Raw genomic sequence first — 19,773 nt, 5'->3', positions numbered from 1 at the left:
TTCCTTGAATTGGATATCATTTTCTTGGTTCGGGCCTTAAACAGGGAACAGTATCTTTTGCTTCATCCTTATATAGGGTCAGGGCTTTAAGACCTTTCGCTGCATGCCTATGGTATCTGGGAGGAACCACTGTCTGACAAGTCCATGCAAAATGCATGCGGGGAAGAGGCTATTCCTTTATATGATATTAAAAAGAATATTTAATACACTATGACTTGTTGTATTTTTAACTGTTATATAGTGAACCTTCATCTTCATATTACGAAATAATATTCCCCTTTCCTTTAGGAGTGCACAAATGTGTTTTCAGAAGGAGGAGGTGAAGCCTTGGCAAAGAGCTGCAATGTTCCAGTTAGGAAAAAATACTTACTAATTAACACTGGGGACTACACAGGAAGTAAAGGGGGAATAGAGGGGAAAGCTAGTTCATGTTTTGTGGAAAATGGTCTTTTCACCATTTGTTGCACTTGTCTATATTAGTATCAAGCAGTGAAGTGTATTTTGGAAATGCAAAGGTCTCATTTGCTGGAAGCTTAAGGAATGTCAACCGAATTCTTTGTTGTTTCAATTTTATCAAAGAGCAGAACAGATTGTTTGTGATCTAGTCGAGGGGTCATTTTGCAAATTGCAGAAAATTCCCACTGATGTGATGTGTTCAATTTTACATTGAAATCAGTCAGTTTCCACCGAGGAGAGTCTTCTTCATGTAGCTATATCTTGCTTTCAGCTCTTGAAAGAATAATTTTTTCCTTTCTTGTAGGTTCATTTCCACTGGATTCCAGTCCCACACAATCCTTAGAAGATGGCCAAGCCTTTATTGATTTGTTTGCTAACTCACCAACACTAAATGCAGTAAATGTAATTACTTCCAAACTGTTAGAAATGGAAAGCAATGGAGATCAGTGATTGAAGGAACAGGTACTGTTTTTTTTTTTGAAAAATGGTTGTTGAGTATGTGGCATTTAAACAGTTGGATAAATGTGACTGAGATGGCATAGTGATCAACCACTGGTTTCTCCTTACAGTGCCAGTCTCTCATCAATCAAACCGGTGATGAGAGTTATGGCAATCATCAATCAAGCCCTACTCTAGTCATTAAGGAAGAAAACATAGAAACATATGGCTTTGCCCCTCTATGGACGCTTTTGCCATTCACTTAAACCAATGGAAGCATATAAACCACACGCAATAGCCTTCTCACAAATTTCTACTTGCTAAAGGAAGAAAGTATGGTTACTGAACAGCATCTTGATTTGGGAAAAGCTTTGTTCGAATTTTCCTTCAATACATAGTTACATGGTATATGCGACTTCAAGACTTGTTTTGTCTGTGACCTCTTCAGCTGGTCTCTAGTTAAGATTTGATTTTGGGATGACTTCATGTAACCATATATATATATATAGAAAATAGAACTTGATACTGAATAATAACAACTGACAGTAATATAACCAGATAGAAACAATAAAAATAAGATAGAAATAAACCAGTAAGTAAATGAATAAGAAAACTGAAATAAAAAAGAAAATTATTTATAGTTTAACTGGTGGTATCAAGGTTTACATTTCATGCATGGTTACATGAAGTCACCTTGGATTTAAATCTGTTATGGGGACCAAATTAAGAAGTAAATGAAACTAGTTTTGTAGTTGTGTATATTAGTGTAACTGTGTGTTGAAATAAGATTTGGATGCAGTTTTTTCCCTATCAAGGTGACGTTGAATGATTGTACTTTAATGTTGACAAGCAGACTGATGTTGCAGAAGTGATTTACAATCAGAAAAAAAATTTTAATGAGGTCTTTCCTAATCCAGATAGTTGCACATCCTAATTTTACATGGCCAATAATATACCTGAGATTCTTTGTTCAAAAACTCATAAAATGTTCCAGCTGAAAGGTCAATCAAAAAAAAAAATGGAAACAAATACGAGTGGTACTCCCTCAGTTATCTGCATGGTATTTTGTGATTGTAAGAATTGCATGAACAATCAACATTTGAGTTACTTTTACGTGTAAGAGAAATTAACACGGGGACGCCAGATTTCCAATTTTGTTTTTAATTTAGTGAGTTAGTGAGCAAGCATGACAATACAAGAGTTATTTTTTTGTGAATTAGAAGCCCCTGGAGGTAGCAGCACTCAGTGGACTCTTCACAATTACGAGAAGGTTAATCCAACAAGTTTGTCTAGTTGTGATGAACAGCAAAAAAGAAAACACTTTAAGAATTTGTTTTACCTTGGGAAATGTAATATTAAGCCTACTTTATGAGGTTTCATTGTTTATTAGAACTAAATGGAACTGTTCCCAGCAAGACAGCTAGACAGCTAGACATCATGCAGTCTGTAATAGTAGCTAACGGTAAACAGCAGATCGGTGTTGATTCTGGATAATCTTTCTGACTCATTTTATGACAAGAACCAATTTAAGTAATATATAGATTTAGCCAAGCTTAAAAGCTGAGCTCCTGATTACAACAAGTTAACCTTGCTTGAGCCTGGGATCCAATCGAAAACCTGTACCTGGGCAGTAGCCAACTTTAAAAAAAAAAAATGTGACCTTGATGAGCTCTGAAAATGAGCCTGAGATATGGTCAAGTGATACTGGTCAGTGGATACCTTGTTTTGACAGCTGTCAATTGAACATAATAGGATACCAAATATCAAAGATTTATGCTGTAAACCCGCCCCTCCTGATCTTCAAGGGAAAAGCCTTGGGAGCAAGGTTGTTGCAGAGTGACATTTCACATTGATTTACATGAAGGGGAAGTACGGACGTACGGACAATCACGTGACAACCACAATTTTTTAGCTCGATGGGTAACCACATTTTCTAAGCAATAGGGCTCCGCTCACTCGCCGTCGGCGCGCAGGAGCTCCGTTATAACATCGTCACTCAATAGCATGGTCTTACTCTGTTGCCAGCAATGGCCGCAGTTTTTTTAGGTTTTGATATTCTACAAAACCAGTTCAAATTACATAATGTCAATATCAAAACCCATTTAAACAAGAAGAAATCATTGGATGTAAACAGCGTTACCTAACTTGGGACTTGAAACAACCAAACACATGAAAAACTGTATAAATTTTATAAGACGCCATGAAATCTGCAGAGTTTAGGAAGCATTACCCTTCCCAACGCCTGAGAGCCTTTTTGGTGAAAAAAGTCAGTTACAGAAAACGTTTTGTCACTTTACGAGAGACGTAAGTTTACCTCTTTGAACTGCACAAGGAACCGTTTCAAAACGAAAGAACCACTGTGTTGCCTCAAAGTCTAATCTAATTAATTTGCGGTTAAATTTGCCGTAGTGCCGAATATTTGAAGAGTTTCCATACCGTAAACCTTAAAAAAAAATTATCGTTTTTAAGAATTGCCATTAATAAAAGATATTAAAATGCCGTTGACGGACACTAAAAAAAGAGACGTCCAAACATTTATATCAGGCCGGATTAAGTTTCTGAACTTGCCGCTGGATTAGCTTCTTGTTTACAGTCAAACCAAGTGAAGCGTACCCCTCAAGATTACATTAATGAATTGATTATTTGAATATTGAACCCGCTAGTCGTTTCAAGAATACAATAATAAATTGACTATTTGAATATTAAACTCGCTAGTCATTGAAAAATCAATAGTAAATTGATTTTTTTGATTAGGCCTATTAGCTGTATTCTTGGAAAGACTAGTGGATCCAATTTTCCAATAATCAATTCATTATTGTATTCTTGAAACGACTAGCGGGTTCAATATTCAAATAAAATAATAATGTAATCTTGAGAGGTGCGCTTCACTTGGTTTGACTGTAATTTGTTTATTCCGACCGTGTGAACAAGAGTCACTGATTCGTCAGTTTCAATTGCAACCACTCGTACGTGAAAAACAAAAGTGTCAAGTTACCTTTTGAAACTAACAAATAAAAATATCTTGCTACATTTACCTGCGACAAAAACAAATTAAAAAACTAGGGAGTGTTCTCTTTCATAACTAGCCGTCCGTTATTTCGGACAGACCCTACCGAATTTAAGGCCCGTTCCAAACGCCGCTCCATTCATGCGCCGAACCTAACTGATGAGTTAAGTACGGCAAAAGAGCGGCGTTTGAATCAGTTTGGTTCGGCGGGTTAGGTTTGGTGCGGCAAATAATATTAATTCGGCAGGGTCTGACGCACTATGCGACGTTGGAGCGGCAGCTGGTTCATACGGCGTTCTCCTCATGTGTCGAACCTAATGCATAAATTACTGTAATATATATTTTAATTTAACGGGACTCGTGATTGGCTCAAAATTGAGTGGCGTGACCAGTCATGCATGAAGCTCAAAGTCGTCGCTAAAAATAAAGACAACAAAATACCATTATGAGAAACGGGACTGTAGAAACGAGTTTCTTTAGCGCAAATTCATTTTTTGCTTTTTCTTCGTGGTAATAGCCCAGCTTATTAGATTTCCCTTTAACAAGTCGATTTAACCAGGAGAAAACCTGTCTAAATGTAGACACTGAACCTTGAGTTTGAATTTGCTTCCCTAAATATTGCTATAACAGCAGATAACAGCAGATAACAGCGAAATGTTAGTCACAGCTTTTCTATTTGGACAGAGTTCGTGAATTCAGAACGCATATTTTCTCGTCGAAAATTGTTACCACCGGCTTCCCGAATTAAGTTCGACGTAAGTACGCCGTCTGAACCAGCTGTCGCTCTAAAGTCGCGCTAAAGTCGAATTTAATCAAGTTTGGTTCGGGAGATGAGTGGAGCGGTGTTTGGACCGGGCCTAATGTTGTTTGCCGCAGCAAACCTAACCTGCCCAACCAAACTGATTCAAACGCCGCTCTTCTGCCGTACTTAACTCGTCAGTTACGTTCGACGAATGAATGGAGCGGCGTTTGGAACGGGCCTCAGTATCGATTCCAAGGATGGATACAACGAGAAGACAGTATTACTCCGTGAACGGCGCTACTTAGTTGAAACTTGCATTCACAAACTGAAAAATTTTGCGCAAACATAAATGGTTTGGACTGAATTATTTTTTCGTGAACTGCACGTAATGCAAATGATATCGATGGCAGCCTGTCGAATCAGCACGGAGGAAAGTCCCCTCACCATCCCAATAGTGCATTTTGCATTAAAAGTAATCGTTCCTTTGTACTAAAAACAATCGTTCCTGTTCTAGAATTCACCAAGTTATCGAGCGGCTAAGACTCATTTCATTCGAAATTTCACGTAATGCAAAAGGCAAAGCCCCCGGGACAAAGCCTTGATGACATGTTAGTGTATACCAAAGAGTGCGATTCTTCGGCTGATTAACGAATTCTAAACTCTCTTGAAACCCATCCACAAAGTCCTGGGCTCAGCCATAGTAAAACAAGCATCGGAAATGTCAGAATAAGGCCAAAGCAAGAATACCTGTTTCTGTTTGAAGAAAAACAAAGATGGCCGTTCTAAAATCGGGATGAAATCTCCACACACATGATTCACCTTAACAAGCGGCAATTTGATTGGTTGCTTATAGTAGCTCCAGCCTGATTGGTGTGACATACATACATCTCTCGCCCATCCATTGACTCATTGACCCATTGACCCATTGACCCATTGACCCATTGACCCATTGACCCATTGACCCATTGACCCATTGACCCATTGACCCACTCATAACATAACCCAGACTCGTTGACTAAGAGGTATTTTTTTTTTTTACAAAAAAAAATAACTCAAACATAGATCGTAACTTTACAACCAGGATTAGCCAACGTTCTGTAAAGATTTTTATCTTTAAAAAAGAACGATGCTATCTTCAAAGTAGTCCGTAAGGACTGTTTTCTAACTCTGATAAGCTCGTGAACCAATTTAGAACAAGCCTCTCTCTCGAAGTTCAGTTGCGACACAGCTCGCTTCTGACCTCATTTGCCAGTAATGTTTAGAATACGGGAACTGAACTAAAAAATATGTAGTAAAAAATGTCAAACATATCGACAGATATTTGCCTCTGGTAACACACAAATTGTAGCGAAGTGAATTCCACATGACAGGTTTTAAGTCACATGATTAAGCATTTCCGCTCACGTTTTTTGGAAGTTAACATGGGCTGAGTTGTAGTAGCTACAGGAAGGCTATCATCAGAAGGGAAGGCTTCGACCTGCCGCATGTTGAAAAGTCCTTTGAAAATTCTCATTGGGCAAACGATGTTACGTTGACAATAGCACCCTGCCGCGCGTCTTACTGTCACGTCAGTTTTCGTCTCGCATTTACTCTCTTCAGGGTTATAACGTTCAATTCGAATTCGTTTCGGACCGGCTACATTATAAAAACGGGACACCGTTTTTATGTACGCGATATACAACTCACCATCAACGGACAGAATATGGTCATTGTATCTGAGTCCATCTCTGATGCCCGTAATAATCTGCCATTCATTTGTTGTTTCATCGTACACCTCCCAAGCATAAGAAGGCGGGTGCGGCTCCGGACTAGCTTGAAAAGTAATGTAGATTTTCCCGTTCACAGCAGTACCCCTAGCCCGCCAATTCGCCATTTGAGTGTCAGCAGCTTTATCCCACTGTTTTCTGCTAAGTTCAAACCTATCAACATCAGTCAGGATGGTGCGTTTGTCACCACACCATTCGCTGCCACCAATGAAATAAACAAAATTGTCGTTGGCTACAATGCAGAAATCATCTCTCAGGTCCAAATGATCAAATGATGTTACATCTTCCCACGAGTTTGATTCAAGTTTGTACTTCGTAAGGAAGGAAGTATGTTTTCGGCTGCTGCGCTTTTGGTCTGTAACACAGAAAACGCGGCGTCCATCACGGACCTGCCAATTTCGTACATGGTCCATAACACATGGTTCAGACATCAAAGCGTACATTTCATTTCCATTTCTAACAAATGTTTCCCGCAAATATCGTCCTTCTTCCAAGACTGGTAATTGCGTACAACTGTTAGAGTAAGGATTGTATGTTACCTGTTTTAAATAGCCGAGTCGATAATTCGACAACTCCTGTACCGTGCGATGCAATTGACCATCACAAGGAACAAAATTACCAGATGTATTAAGCCTAAATAAAGGTGGTGTCTCACCTAACTTGCACCAGCTATTCTCACGAAGAAAGTAACACAGAACATTTGTACCCATATCGACTACTACAACAGGGCTCTCGAGCGTCTTCCTGGGTGGAACACTGAGGCTCTCGAAGTTTTTTGAGTCAAGTAATTTGATGGCATCCTTTACCAGCGTCAGACAGCTGTTATTGTCTTTCACGAGCTCATTTGTCACGATATCATGCCGCAGAAAGTCACGCGATACATAAACAAGCCTAACGTGACGAAATAACTCGACGAAATATCTTTTTCGCCGGCTTCTGTCATGGTCAATCCATGCTAGAATGATCTTAAACACATCTTCCTCGGCGCTAACATCTATTTCATCACTTGAAATCCACATTTCAACCTCTCTGCTCGACATATTCAAAACATTTTCACGGTCCGCAGCGTAAATGGGAGTAAAATTGGCGAGGATAAATTCACTTGTTTTCGAAAGAAGGTCTTCGCATTGATATCTTTCAGCAAAATAGTAAGTTGAAATACAATTTGAACTGTTTAGCGTCTGTATTAAAACCCCTCCAGCGAGAAGTTTTAGTTTGTCAAGAAACAAATAATCGGCCACAATTATTAGGTCTCGGGCATTGTTTTCAGCCAATATCTGAACATCGCCGGTGTAAATAAACTGAAGCGTAGCCGCTATGACTGACTCGGTAAACATCTCCAACCGAACTACTCCTTCTTTAGTCTCCTTCATGTCGCTGTTCAGCATCTTTTCAAAGAAAGGACTGGCCTCTGAGAGAACTCGCCTGTGAGCTTTGAATTGTTTGCCATCTTTGACCATCAAAACAACATCGCATGGCTGATCGAGTGTGTCCTTTGGTATAAAGAGTTCACTCACACTTTCCTTCCTTCGGCTTGGGATAACTTGCTCAGAACTATCAGCAGATTGCACTTCAGCTGCCATTTTACATGTAGATGTAATGCCTAAATGATCAATATTTAGTCCTCGTATATGATGAGTCATTGCAAATTGCTGATTCATGATAACAACGTTAGAATATTGCTTTAGGGTTTGTTGCTACCAAATACAAATGAGATCTGAAACCAGGAAACCATGATAAATTGTATTGGTCGGTTAATTGCTTTATGGCTAATGTAGACTGTTCACAGCCTCTCTATTTACGCACGCAAGAGAAGAAGCGAGCGAAGCACGAGGGATAGGTGGGCGGTGGGGTTTGAGAGCAAGAAGAATCTAGGTTCCCACCCCCCACCCAATCAAATCCCTTTTCAGCTGGAGTCCAGTTCTCTCGTGATTCTATCCGCACGTTCAACGATCTACAAAAACACGAAGAAATAGAATGCTGTGAACAGTCTATGGCTAATGAAGCCTGCATAAAACGAACGCATTTGATCATCCGTTTATCTTTCCACGTAACTTTTACAGCCTTTTCATTCAATCCCTAGAGCGATGAAGGAAGCACGGGTGAGTAAACGACAAAACTGAACGGCAGGAGGCTTAAAATCGGGCGGGAAAATCGGTCTCTTGGATTCCCTTCGCTCGACCCGTTTGCGAAACCCCTCTTTTACTACCCGGTGTATTTTGCTTTGAGATCTACGCGGTGATTCGCTCTTGATTTCTTGCAAGTGTGAGGTTTAAAAATTGGCTTCTTTTCCAAATTAAAAGGTCTGTTGATGCTTTATACAAACATTTCAAGCTTTACCTTTCACAGAGGATTCTTTGAAATGCTCTCTTGTAGGTTCTGGAGTAAACAGCTTTTTGCTGTTGTTATTGTTGTTTTTCGTTGTTATTTGGTCAGGGCAGTTAGTTTATATGTTTCTAGCTTTCAGAACTGTCGACGGTGACACATTACTCATCTCCTCAAGGCACAAGAAGGTTCAGTTTTGATACTTTCCAGTTTACAGGAAACTATGGACGTTTCGTTCACTTGCACTGTAACTTAGTGGTTTGCATGTATCAAATTGTGGGATCTTTTGATCAAGAGCTTTAAGCTACTTTACACTGAGAAAACTTGTACCTTTACTGGATCAGACTGCTTTCTCGTGTATTCTTAGGTTAAAAATAAAGTTAAGCATTGAAGCGCAGTTATATAAAATAAACAAGTAATTTGGTTTATACAGAAATCCTGGTTTGTAAAAACAGTGTCTATTATCTTTCAGGAGTCGCTCACGTAAACCTTTGATATATCTTCGTCGTCATCATCTTCGCGATTTCCGACTTGGCCGGTGAACCCAATACCTGGTTTCCATATGATCGCTTGGATCGTGGGAAAAAACAGAGGTAGCGTTCGTTCACTGAGAACAAGGACCTGCGCATAAGATTTTTCCTAACTTTTACTTCTGTTAGATAATGAGCTACTTGCTTCAGAAATAACAAAAAAAAAGAATCACCGACTTCTCTTCAGTGATAAAGCGCCCGGAAAAATGATCAAGAAACCTAGCATGGTCCCCAAGGTTTTTGGCTGATAATGTGGGTCAAAGGAGGTAACCTATCCTGTCATATTTTGTGTATGTGGGTCTGTTGTATTAATGGCCCCAAATGTTTTCATTCTTCTACAATAAGGACGCCCACAAACACTAAAAACTTATGGTCTTCAGTGCTTGAGCATCTCTACGATAGACTTCATATATCTCTCATTCAGTGGAGATTACTCTTCAGAAGATTGTAGTGATGAAAACAGAGATATCACAGTAAATGGTTTGAACCCAGGAGTATCAGTAGTTCGTATAGTGTGATCGTCCGGGTGAGTGTAGTTCTGAAAAGAACTGTTGTTGGTGACTGACGTTTCGACAACCTGAGCGGAAGTCATCTTCAGAGTCAAGTGAATAGTGTTTGTCAGTCGATGATGTTATAAGTCTGGTCCGTTGAACGTGATTGGTCAGTATAGCCATGATGGTATTGGCTGAAAGACTCGTGTAAAGTTTGTCATCAGTCATTGGTGGGTTTCGATCCGTCTATTGTTAGTCAAGTAGGTCGGTTTTTGGTCCGTGTATTGTTAAGTCGGTCTGTTAGAAGTCCGTTTGTCGGTTTCGTTTCTGTCGTGGATAAGTCGTTTGTAAGGCGCCGGTCGTTGTTGACATCTGTTAAGAGGCGTTTGTTCTAGGTTAGTGTACCAGCTTTCCAGAGTCAGTCGTCACCCGGACGATCACACTATACGAAAAACAGAGATATACCAAAATGCTTCCCGTCTTTGTTGAACTCAGGTCCATTAGGGATTTTTTTTTCCGCTGGGGATCGTGGCGATCATATTGAAACTGGTTAGCTGGCAAAGCCGGAATGATATCAACGCTTTCTTTAATACCTGCAGCGGTCGTAGTGATCACATGGAAAAAAAACTGAACGGCTTTTGCCGCTGACCATGATTTTCACGAAAATGACCAGCATTGCTACAATAACAAATTCATCCGAGAGGATCTGGATCGAACAACGCAAAGCATTTTAGTATAGAGTCGAACCTGTGTATAACGACCATCCTCAAGACTTGAGGAACTAGCCGCTTAATACAGGAGGCTGCTTTATATAGGATCACTAAGAATACTAAGTCAAGGGCTATTCAAGGGCTATTCTGATGTCGATGTTGTGGTAGTTGTTCTTGTTTTAGCTGGACTCCTTGCACCATTATCTCAGACCACGAATCCTGCGTTCGGAAAACAAAGCCGGAAAAACGAATATGAAACATTTGAATTGATGGCGAGATTAGATTCTTGCCTGCATAGTACACGCAGAGGTTGACCCGGACCTGAAATTATTCTCTCCTAAAACCTTTCTGTTCCTTCAGTGACCTTTATCAGTAAGGATGTTCAGTAATATTGGAGTCTGTTTAGCGTCTTACGTTTGATTTGTTCATTTTTCAGCTGGCGGTGGATTCACCAGACACCAGACTGACAATCAGAGAGGAGAGGTGTTACGCCACACCTACTCAGAATCCTGACGACGACATGAAGTATGACATCATTCGAGACAGGTACATTGTTGCTATGTTATTGTCTTGCGCTTCCCGTCTTGTCTCCAACCCTGCGACCGATGGTCCATTGTTTGGGTGCCGTGATTGCGCCTGTCAGCCTTTGGCCCAAGAGCGTTAACACAGCCCCAGTAGTGACACCCACTCTTGGTGTTGTGTATTGTTATTCTCCAGTCAATAAAATAATGCTTTGCTTTTTTCGATCACACGCGTTTGGTCGAAACCTGTCTCACGGCACGCGGCATGCACCCCCACGGTGATATTATTATTAGACTATTAGATTATCCTTTTAGCATAACCTACTGACCGACTATGAAGTAAACGTACGATGTGAATGGCTACATGGTGGCCTTCTAACGATCGTTATAGTTCAGCACTAAATTTTCCCCGATTCTTATAGGTTTAAATTGATTACGTGATGCGATAATGTTCATCCGCGGAGAGACACTATCAGCCCATAGTGCCCGTCCGCGGAAAATACCCGGATGGATAGTACTCTTCCGTAGAAATATTTCTGTAAACAAGCGGGCTTATAGAAAATAAACAATTGAAATTGCATTAAGAGGGTTTTTTGTTTGTTTTCTTTTTCAATTTTTTCATTTGGCTTTCACGGCTTTCATCTAAAATAAGTTGAAAATAATTCAATCTGATTTTCCAGCTAGCGCGTGGAAGAAAATTTATATTAGTGGTGAACAATAAAGACAATAGATTGTTTATGTCTCGGAACTATCGGTCTGATAGTTGCCCCTTGGAAATTTGATGTTCTTAAAACTAGCATATTTGCCCTCGAAGCTTCGCTTCTCGGGCAAATATTTGTTTGATGAACGTCAAATTTCCGCGAGGCAACTATCAGCCCATAGTTCCTCGGCAGAAACACTGTATTGTTTAAATAGAAGGCACCAGGGGGTGGTCGATCTGAGAAAACTAATGGTTATTCGCGTTTGAGTGAAGTTTCTGGAAAGAACTTATTTGTTGTTTAACAGATCGGTCTTTTGGTTATGCTTAAAACAATTACAAGGCTCTATCGTTATTAGAGGGTCTATAGAAACCTCGAGTTCGCCGTTCAATTGTTAACTACGATTCCTCAAGTATTTTGTTTCACCGGCTTCAAAAATATGCGCGAAAATTTCTGTACTTTATTATTAGTTTTTCATCCAAGCTCACAGGTTTTCCTCAAGAACTGCTCGCTTGTCGGAACACATAATGTCTGAGGACAAATATTGTTACGAAGCCCAGGTGCTACGTATTATGTTGCATGTAAATAAACGTCGAAAACTCAGAACCTTTAGTTTAACTTTAATAAATCCACTTGTAAATCCAAACATCCACGAGCTAAAGTACTGCGACAAGCATTTCGATCAGCCCAATTTTAGCGATTTAGGTTCATCTAGTCCAGGTTTTCTACAGACATCAAAAGGAACTAACTAAGCACGGGCACCAAAAGAGCGAAATTATACGAATGCAACCCTTACCGACTGTTTCGTTCCAAGTACAAATGTCCAATGTTCTTCAAAAACAACAACATGGCGGATCGCAAATCAAAGAACAACCCACATGCTTCATAACACGTGAAGCAAACACGTTACGTCATACACAGGTCCGCACAACGTGCGCAATGGTAGCTACAAATATCAAGCATATTTTCAAAAAAGAGTGCAATTTTTTCCGGGGCCCTCTCATCAAATCAAAAGGCGAATGAAAGATAATCTTACCTATATTGAGGGGGTGATCATTTGGAATTTTCATTCGCTGTTAACTGTTGCGTGGTCTGGATCCTCTCGGAGGAGTTCGGTCCGAATTCTGCCTGCTGTCCCGGACACTGTAATTTTTTTGGCTCCAGAACCCGGCACGCATCACATGAACGATTCAAAATGGACACTTCGAAACTAAAGGTCTGTTGTCTCTTTCATCCGTCGTCTGATTTGACGATTTAATTTAAATGAAATTTCTAATGTAATTTGAGGTCCTACTATACTGTGTTATTTTGTGCGCTCCTTGCATGTGAAATATAGACCAACTCGCACTGACTTACCTGAGATCTGATTTCCATGAAGTCTATCTGTTTTGAGGTAATTAACAGTGTACCTTTTGATGTCTACACTGAGCACAAAATTTGTCTAATGACGGTTTTTATTTTTATTTTCAAGCTGCGTTGTGGATTCGACGGTGACATATTACTCATCTCCTCAAGGCACAAGAAGGCTCAGTTTTGATACTTTCCAGTTTACAGGAAACTATGGCAGTTTTGTTTACTTGCACTGTAACTTAGTGGTTTGCAACGCTTCAGATCCTACTTCTCGGTGCTCTGTGGGCTGTTCTATTGACTTTCCAAGGAGAAGACGAGCTATGGAGGAGGAAAAGGGTGTGGCACGGGCCGGCCTTACTGAGGGACCGTTCACTTTTAGAAGTGACGTAGAAGTGGGAGGAGATTCCTACACAGCAAAAGGTATACACGATTGATTGAATGATTGATTAATTTACTGATTGACACGATTGATCGATTTACCGGTCGACAGATTGACTGATTGATTGATTGACTGATTGGCTGATTGGCTGATTGACTGATTAACTGATTGGCTGATTGACTGATTGACTGAACGACCGAACGACCGACCGACCGATCGACCGATTGACTGACTGACTGATCGACGGACGGACGGAAGGATAGACTGGCTGACTGTCCGGACGACCGACTGACCAGCTGACCGACAGGCGGACTGTGTGATTGTCTGACTGGTTGATTGGCTGACTGTCCGACCTACTGACTGAGTGTCTGACTGACTGGATGACTGACTAACTAACTAACTGACAGATCGACTGACTGACTGACCAACAGAGTGACTGACTGATTGTTCCATGTTCAATCTGAGAGGACTGAAGTGATCCTCTCGTTTTGACTCGTTTATACTCCTTTTGCTTTACTGACAAGTCCAAATTAAACACACGCATGAATTGTATGCTAGCATTGACTCATTTTTTTCATTTGTTTCTCTCTGGTTTAGATTCTTCATTCAATATCACAACAGTCGTTGTTATTGCCATGGCCATATTCTGTGCTGCGTGCCTGGCAACTATAATCTACTTGAAAATGAAACTTGCTGCAAAACCACAACCAGACCCTGACAGAAAAAACCTACCTATAGACCTCATGTAACCATCACCAGTTGTCTTTGAAGTTCTCCGTGGCCTGGTCATACGGTCCCAGCATTTTGATCCAAAGTCGTTCGAAATTGTTGGGTGGGGAAAATGTTAATGTGTTTGGAAAAAAAAATGGCTCCTTTTTCCTATACCGGACACTGATGACAACACATTCTTTATTATATCTTTTGTGCGTACACAAAGGAAAAGCCTTGCGGGACACTTCAAGATGTTGCAGCGTTTCCGTCCGTTTGACCAAAACATGTAGTAACACGGCTCAACAGACAGAGATGCTGTTTCAAAATTTGGGATCTTTTGACCAAGAGCTTTAAGCTGCTTTACACTGAGAAAACTTGTACGTTAATTGGCTTATTAGTAACAAGTGTTAGAGACTGCTACCCTGTGTATTGTTTCGCTAAAAATAGAGTTAAGCATTGAAGCGTAATAATAAAAATAAAGAAGTAGTTTGGTTTGTATAGAATGCCTGGATTGTAATGAATAGTGTCTATTATCTGTAAGCAGAGTTGCTTCGATGACTTCGATGTTAAATCTTTCCTAGACAATTCAAGTCGGGAAAGAGGAAGGCGTATCCCGACTTATCAAGGAAAGAGGGAAGCGACTCTGCTCACAATGTTTTAGGACTCGGGTTATCGCTGACGTCTTCATTCGTCCATTGCGCTAATAAAAAACTTGAATCAGATGATAGAAATTTCTCACACAAGAACAAGTCCCAGACTGCATGAGCGAAAGGACGAATCGTTTAGATTTTAGAACTGCAAACCATGTGCATTTTAGGATGACTTTGTACCCGTTTAGATGACCTTCTCCTAAAACAAACGATATGCTCGGCGATCTCCTGAATTAACAAGAAAACATGTGCTGCATCTAAAAATATCCCAGTCGTTTGGTGAGCAAATTGGGTGATTTCCAGCGGAAAACAACTGCCATTTGAATCCGTAGTCGCTTGCTGTGAGCTGGCTGCGCCAAGCATTTTAGCACGCAGTGATCGTCTATCAATCAGCGGTGTTTTCTCATAAATAATTAATTAGTTTTAGTTTGGCGGTAAAATATCAGTCGGGTAATCTGAATCCATAAAGATGTCCAAGCCATAAAACTTATCAGTGTTATTATTTGAGAAAATGAGATGACATGGAAATTTGAAATAATTCGCCGAAGAAATAAAATTACTTGCCCTTCAGAGGAGCACCAAGATGGCGTCCCTGAAAAGCTTTATAAATCTGGGTAAAACACGTTTCCAAATAACGCGCGATTGAAAAACTGAACAAACCTAAATCTTGGGGAGGTTGTTTATAGATCAATCATCTATCATATCTCGGATTCTTGAGGTTACCATTTTTAATGTATATTTAAATTGGTAATGGTAATAATGGTAATGGTAATGGTAATTCTTTATTTATAGTGACAACTCCACCTAGCTAGAAAGCTACTTCACAGGAAGCCCACTTTAAAAGTAACATAAATATACATTAATCAATAAACAAGTGAACAAAATTTACTACCTGGGGTATTCTTTGAGCTCTACGAGCTGATTCATTCTTGATCTCACTTGATTTCTTGCAAGCGTAAGTTGTAAAAATTGCGTTCTTTTCCAAAGGTCTGTTGAAACTTTAAAACTCGCAAGGGCAGTTCAAACGTTTAAACTCGCAAAGCCGTCTTTGAGATAGAAACCCTGCTTTCTTAATCAGCCCAGCTAGCTTATTGGTTCCGTATTTTTTCGGTTAAATGCCGCATCTCCATGCTTGACTTGTAAAAAATACCTTTAAAGGAAAAATTCGAGGTGTAATAATAAACTATTCGCCATTTCCACATCCCCCATAGTACCGGCCTTGTTTACCCCCCAAAATATTGTATAAGCATTGTCTTCAGTTTCTCTTGGGACGACTGTAACACCCAGGAGAAATGGGAAACAAAGGTATGCAGAATTTTGGGTTATGTGACAACAATCCTGACCTAAATTCTTATCATACTTTGCACTTTTGCCAACATAACGTCTTTCTGGTTACCTTCCCCATCCCATCCCATCCCATCCCATCCCATCCCATCCCAACACAACGTTGATGTTGATCTATCCAATTTAGACCCACTATTCCGAAATGAGAACCATTCACCCAAAAATTCCGGAATGGGAATTCTCGAAACTTTGTTAGGTATAACTGGGAATTTCCTAACATTCAAAACAGCATTCTGGTGCAATGGAAAGCGCCGATATTTTCATATGAATGGTTTACCACGAATACTCGCGTTGACACGGGAGCAAAACACAACTCGAAAATCATTGTACGTTGTACCACATTGGAATGCAAATAATATTCTTAGGATGCGTTTCTTTAAGAAAATCCAAGATTGGATTCTTAAATCCGAAAACGGATTTTGCGTTTCTTTTCTAAACAGATTAATCCAAGATCTTTCGGATCATGGTGCGTCAAAGAAACCGAAGAATCCTTGCCCAGAGTGGCTTTTTTAATACTAGAAGCAATGTAGAGTGTCAAGTCAAAAATAAATCCTAACTCTATCACCAGTATAAGTAACGCCCTATAAAGATTTTTATCTTTAAAAAAGAACGATGCCATCTTCAAAGTATCTTCTTCAGTATTAGATACAAAGTATCTAATCTTCAGTACGAACTGCTTTCTGGCTCTGATTAACTCGTGAACCAATTTTAAAAAAAACTTCTTTCTCGAAGTTCAGTTGCGACACAGCTCGCTTCTGGCCTCATTTGCCACAAATATTTAGAATGAAAAAACTGAACTTCAAAAATATATAGTACAAAATGATAGATGTGAGCGCCCGGTGACACAAATTATAAGGAAGTGAATTCCACGTGAGAGTTTTAAATCACGTGATTAAGCATTTCTGCTCACGTTTTTTGGAAGTTAACGAGGGCTGGTTTGTAGTAGCTACAGGAAGGCTACCATCAGCAGGGAAGGCTTCGACCTGCCGCATGTTAAAAATTCCTTTGAAAATTCTCATTGAGCAAGCGATGGCAGGTTCATAGTAGAAATAGCAGAACCCTGACGTTTGTCTTGCTGTCACTTCAGTTTTCGTCTCGCATTTATTCTCTTCAGGGTAATAGCGTTCAATTCGTATTCGTTTCGGATCGCCTGCACTTTTCAACCGGACCACCGTTTTAATGTCCAGGATAAATAACTCACCATCAACGGGCAAAATATGGACATTGTATCTCAGTCCATCTCTGATGCCCGTAATAATCTGCCATTCATTTGTTGTTTCATCGTACACCTCCCAATCATAAGAAGAATGGCATTCCTTCCGACGAGCTCGAAAAGTTATGTAGATTTTCTCGTTCACAGCAGCACCCTTAGCCCAGTAATTCGCCATTTGAGTGTCAGCGGCTTTATCCCACTGTTTTCTGCTGAGGTCAAACCTGTCAACATCAGTCAGGAGGGTGCGTTTGTCACCACACCATTCGCTGCCACCAATGAAATAAATAAAATTGTCATTGGCTTCAATACAGAAATCATCTCTCAGGTCCAAATGATCAAATGATGTTACATCATCCCACGAGTTTGATTCCGGTTCGTACTTCGTGAGGAAGGAAGTATGTTTTCGGCTGCCGCACTTTTGGTCTGCTTCTGTTCCTGGAGAGTTAACACTGACAACGCAGCGTCCATCACGGACCTGCCGATTTCGTAAATGGTCCATAACACATGGTTCAGACATCAAAGCGTACATTTCATCTCCATTTCTAACAAATGTTTTCCGCAAATATCGTCCTTCTTCCAAGACTGGTAATTGCGTACAACTGTTAGAATACGGATTGTATGTTACTTGATTTAAAGACTGAAGTCGATAATTCGACATCTCCTGTACAGTACGATACAATTGACCGTCACAAGGGACAAAATTACCAGACATACATAAGGGTGGTATCTCACCTAACTTGCACCAGCTATTCTCACGAAGAATGTGACACAGAACATTTCCACCCACACTGACTACTACAACAGGGGTCTCGAGCGTCTTCCTGGGTGGAACACTGAGGCTCTCGAAGTTTTTTGAGTCAAGTAATTTGATGGCATCCTTTACCAGTGTCACACAACTGTTATTGTCTTTCACGAGCTCATTTGTCACGATATCATGCCGCAGAAAGTCACGCGATACATAAAGCCTAACGTGACGAAATAACTCGACGAAATATCTTTTTCGCCGGCTTCTGTCATGGTCAATCCATGCTAGAATGATCTTAAACACATCTTCCTCGGCGTTAACATCTATTTCATCACTTGAAATCCACATTTCAACCTCTCTGCTCGACACATTCAAAACATTTTCACGGTTCACAGCGTAAATGGGAGTAAAATTGGCGAGGATAAATTCACTTGTTTTCGAAAGAAGGTCTTCGCATTGATATCTTTCAGCAAAATAGTAAGTTGAAATACAATTTGAACTGTTTAGCGTCTGTATTAAAACCCCTCCAGCGAGAAGTTTTAGTTTGTCAAGAAACAAATAATCGGCCACAACTATTAGGTCTCGGGCATTGTCTTCAGCCAATATCTGAACATCGCCGGTGTAAATAAACTGAAGCGTAGCCGCTATGACTGACTCGGTAAACATCTCCAACCGAACTACTCCTTCTTTAGTCTCCTTCATGTCGCTGTTCAGCATCTTTTCAAAGAAAGGACTGGCCTCTGAGAGAACTCGCCTGTGAGCTTTGAATTATTTGCCATCTTTGACCATCAAAACAACATCGCATGGCTGATCGAGTGTGTCCTTTGGTATAAAAAGTTCACTCACACTTTCCTTCCTTCGGCTTGGGATAGCTTGCTCAGAACTATCAGCAGATTGCACTTCAGCTGCCATTTTACATGTAGATGTAATGCCTAAATGATCAATATTTAGTCCTCGTATATGATGAGTCATTGCAAATTGCTGATTCACGATAACAACGTTAGAATATTGCTTTAGGGTTTGTTGCTACCAAATACAAATGAGATCTGAAACCAGGAAACCATGATAAATTGTATTGGTCGGTTAATTGCTTTATGGCTAATGTAGACTGTTCACAGCCTCTCTATTTACGCACGCGAAAGAAAAAGCGAGCGAAGCACGAGGGATAGGTGGGCGGTGGGGTTTGAGAGCAAGAAGAATCTAGGTTCCCACCCTCCACCCAGTCAAATCCCTTTTCAGCTGGAGTCCAGTTCTCTCGTGATTCTATCCGCACGTTCAACGATCTACAAAAACACGAAGAAATAGAATGCTGTGAACAGTCTATGGCTAATGAAGCCTGCATAAAACGAACGCATTTGATCATCCGTTTATCTTTCCACGTAACTTTTACAGCCTCTTCATTCAATCCCTAGAGCGATGAAGGAAGCACGGGTGAGTAAACGACAAAACTGAACGGCAGGAGGCTTAAAATCGAGCGGGAAAATCGGTCTCTTAGATTCCCTTCGCTCGACCCGTTTGCGAAACCCCTCTTTTACTACCCGGTGTATTTTGCTTTGAGATCTACGCGGTGATTCGCTCTTGATTTCTTGCAAGTGTGAGGTTTAAAAATTGCCTTCTTTTCCTAATTAAAAGGTCTGTTGAAGCTTTATACAAACATTTCAAGCTTTACGTTTAACAGAGGCTTGTTTGAAATGCTC

At 40.3% G+C, this 19,773-nt stretch overlaps 2 protein-coding genes and 1 pseudogene across 3 annotated transcripts in view; 1 reads left to right on the top strand and 2 right to left on the bottom strand.

Moving 5' to 3' along the window:
* The window catches only part of LOC145487406 (uncharacterized), a 59,465-nt gene extending 45,974 nt beyond the window's left edge, over positions 1-13,491 (top strand). Inside the window, exons 19-20 of one of the 2 annotated variants that reach the window (XM_081466178.1) lie at positions 10,902-11,011; positions 13,156-13,491. In XM_081466178.1, coding sequence (XP_081322304.1) covers positions 10,902-11,011; positions 13,156-13,468 — 423 coding nt within the window. In that variant the 3' untranslated portion in view covers positions 13,469-13,491. Of the gene's footprint in view, positions 1-10,901; positions 11,749-13,155 lie in introns of those variants that run through there. The other variant, XM_081466180.1, reaches the window with a different exon arrangement.
* On the bottom strand, positions 5,787-9,052 carry LOC145487363 (kelch-like protein 40). Its single transcript, XM_081466126.1, has one exon. The coding sequence runs from the start codon at positions 8,068-8,070 to the stop codon at positions 6,022-6,024; it is 2,049 nt and encodes a 682-aa protein (XP_081322252.1). The 5' UTR covers positions 8,071-9,052; the 3' UTR covers positions 5,787-6,021.
* A 3,470-nt stretch (positions 13,492-16,961) lies between the features above and the next one.
* On the bottom strand, positions 16,962-18,988 carry LOC145488005 (kelch-like protein 28; annotated as a pseudogene).
* Between the last annotated feature and the right edge of the window lie 785 nt (positions 18,989-19,773).

This window comes from Orbicella franksi, chromosome 5 (genome assembly GCF_964199315.1).
Source record: "Orbicella franksi chromosome 5, jaOrbFran1.1, whole genome shotgun sequence".
Classification (NCBI taxonomy): Eukaryota; Metazoa; Cnidaria; class Anthozoa; order Scleractinia; family Merulinidae; genus Orbicella; species Orbicella franksi.
This window is presented reverse-complemented; position numbering and strand designations above follow the sequence as displayed.

What these genes read in the sequence shown, in the direction of transcription:
- LOC145487363 (XM_081466126.1), bottom strand. Translation starts at nt 8,070, where the DNA reads ATGAATCAGCAATTTGCAATGACTCATCATATACGAGGACTAAATATT.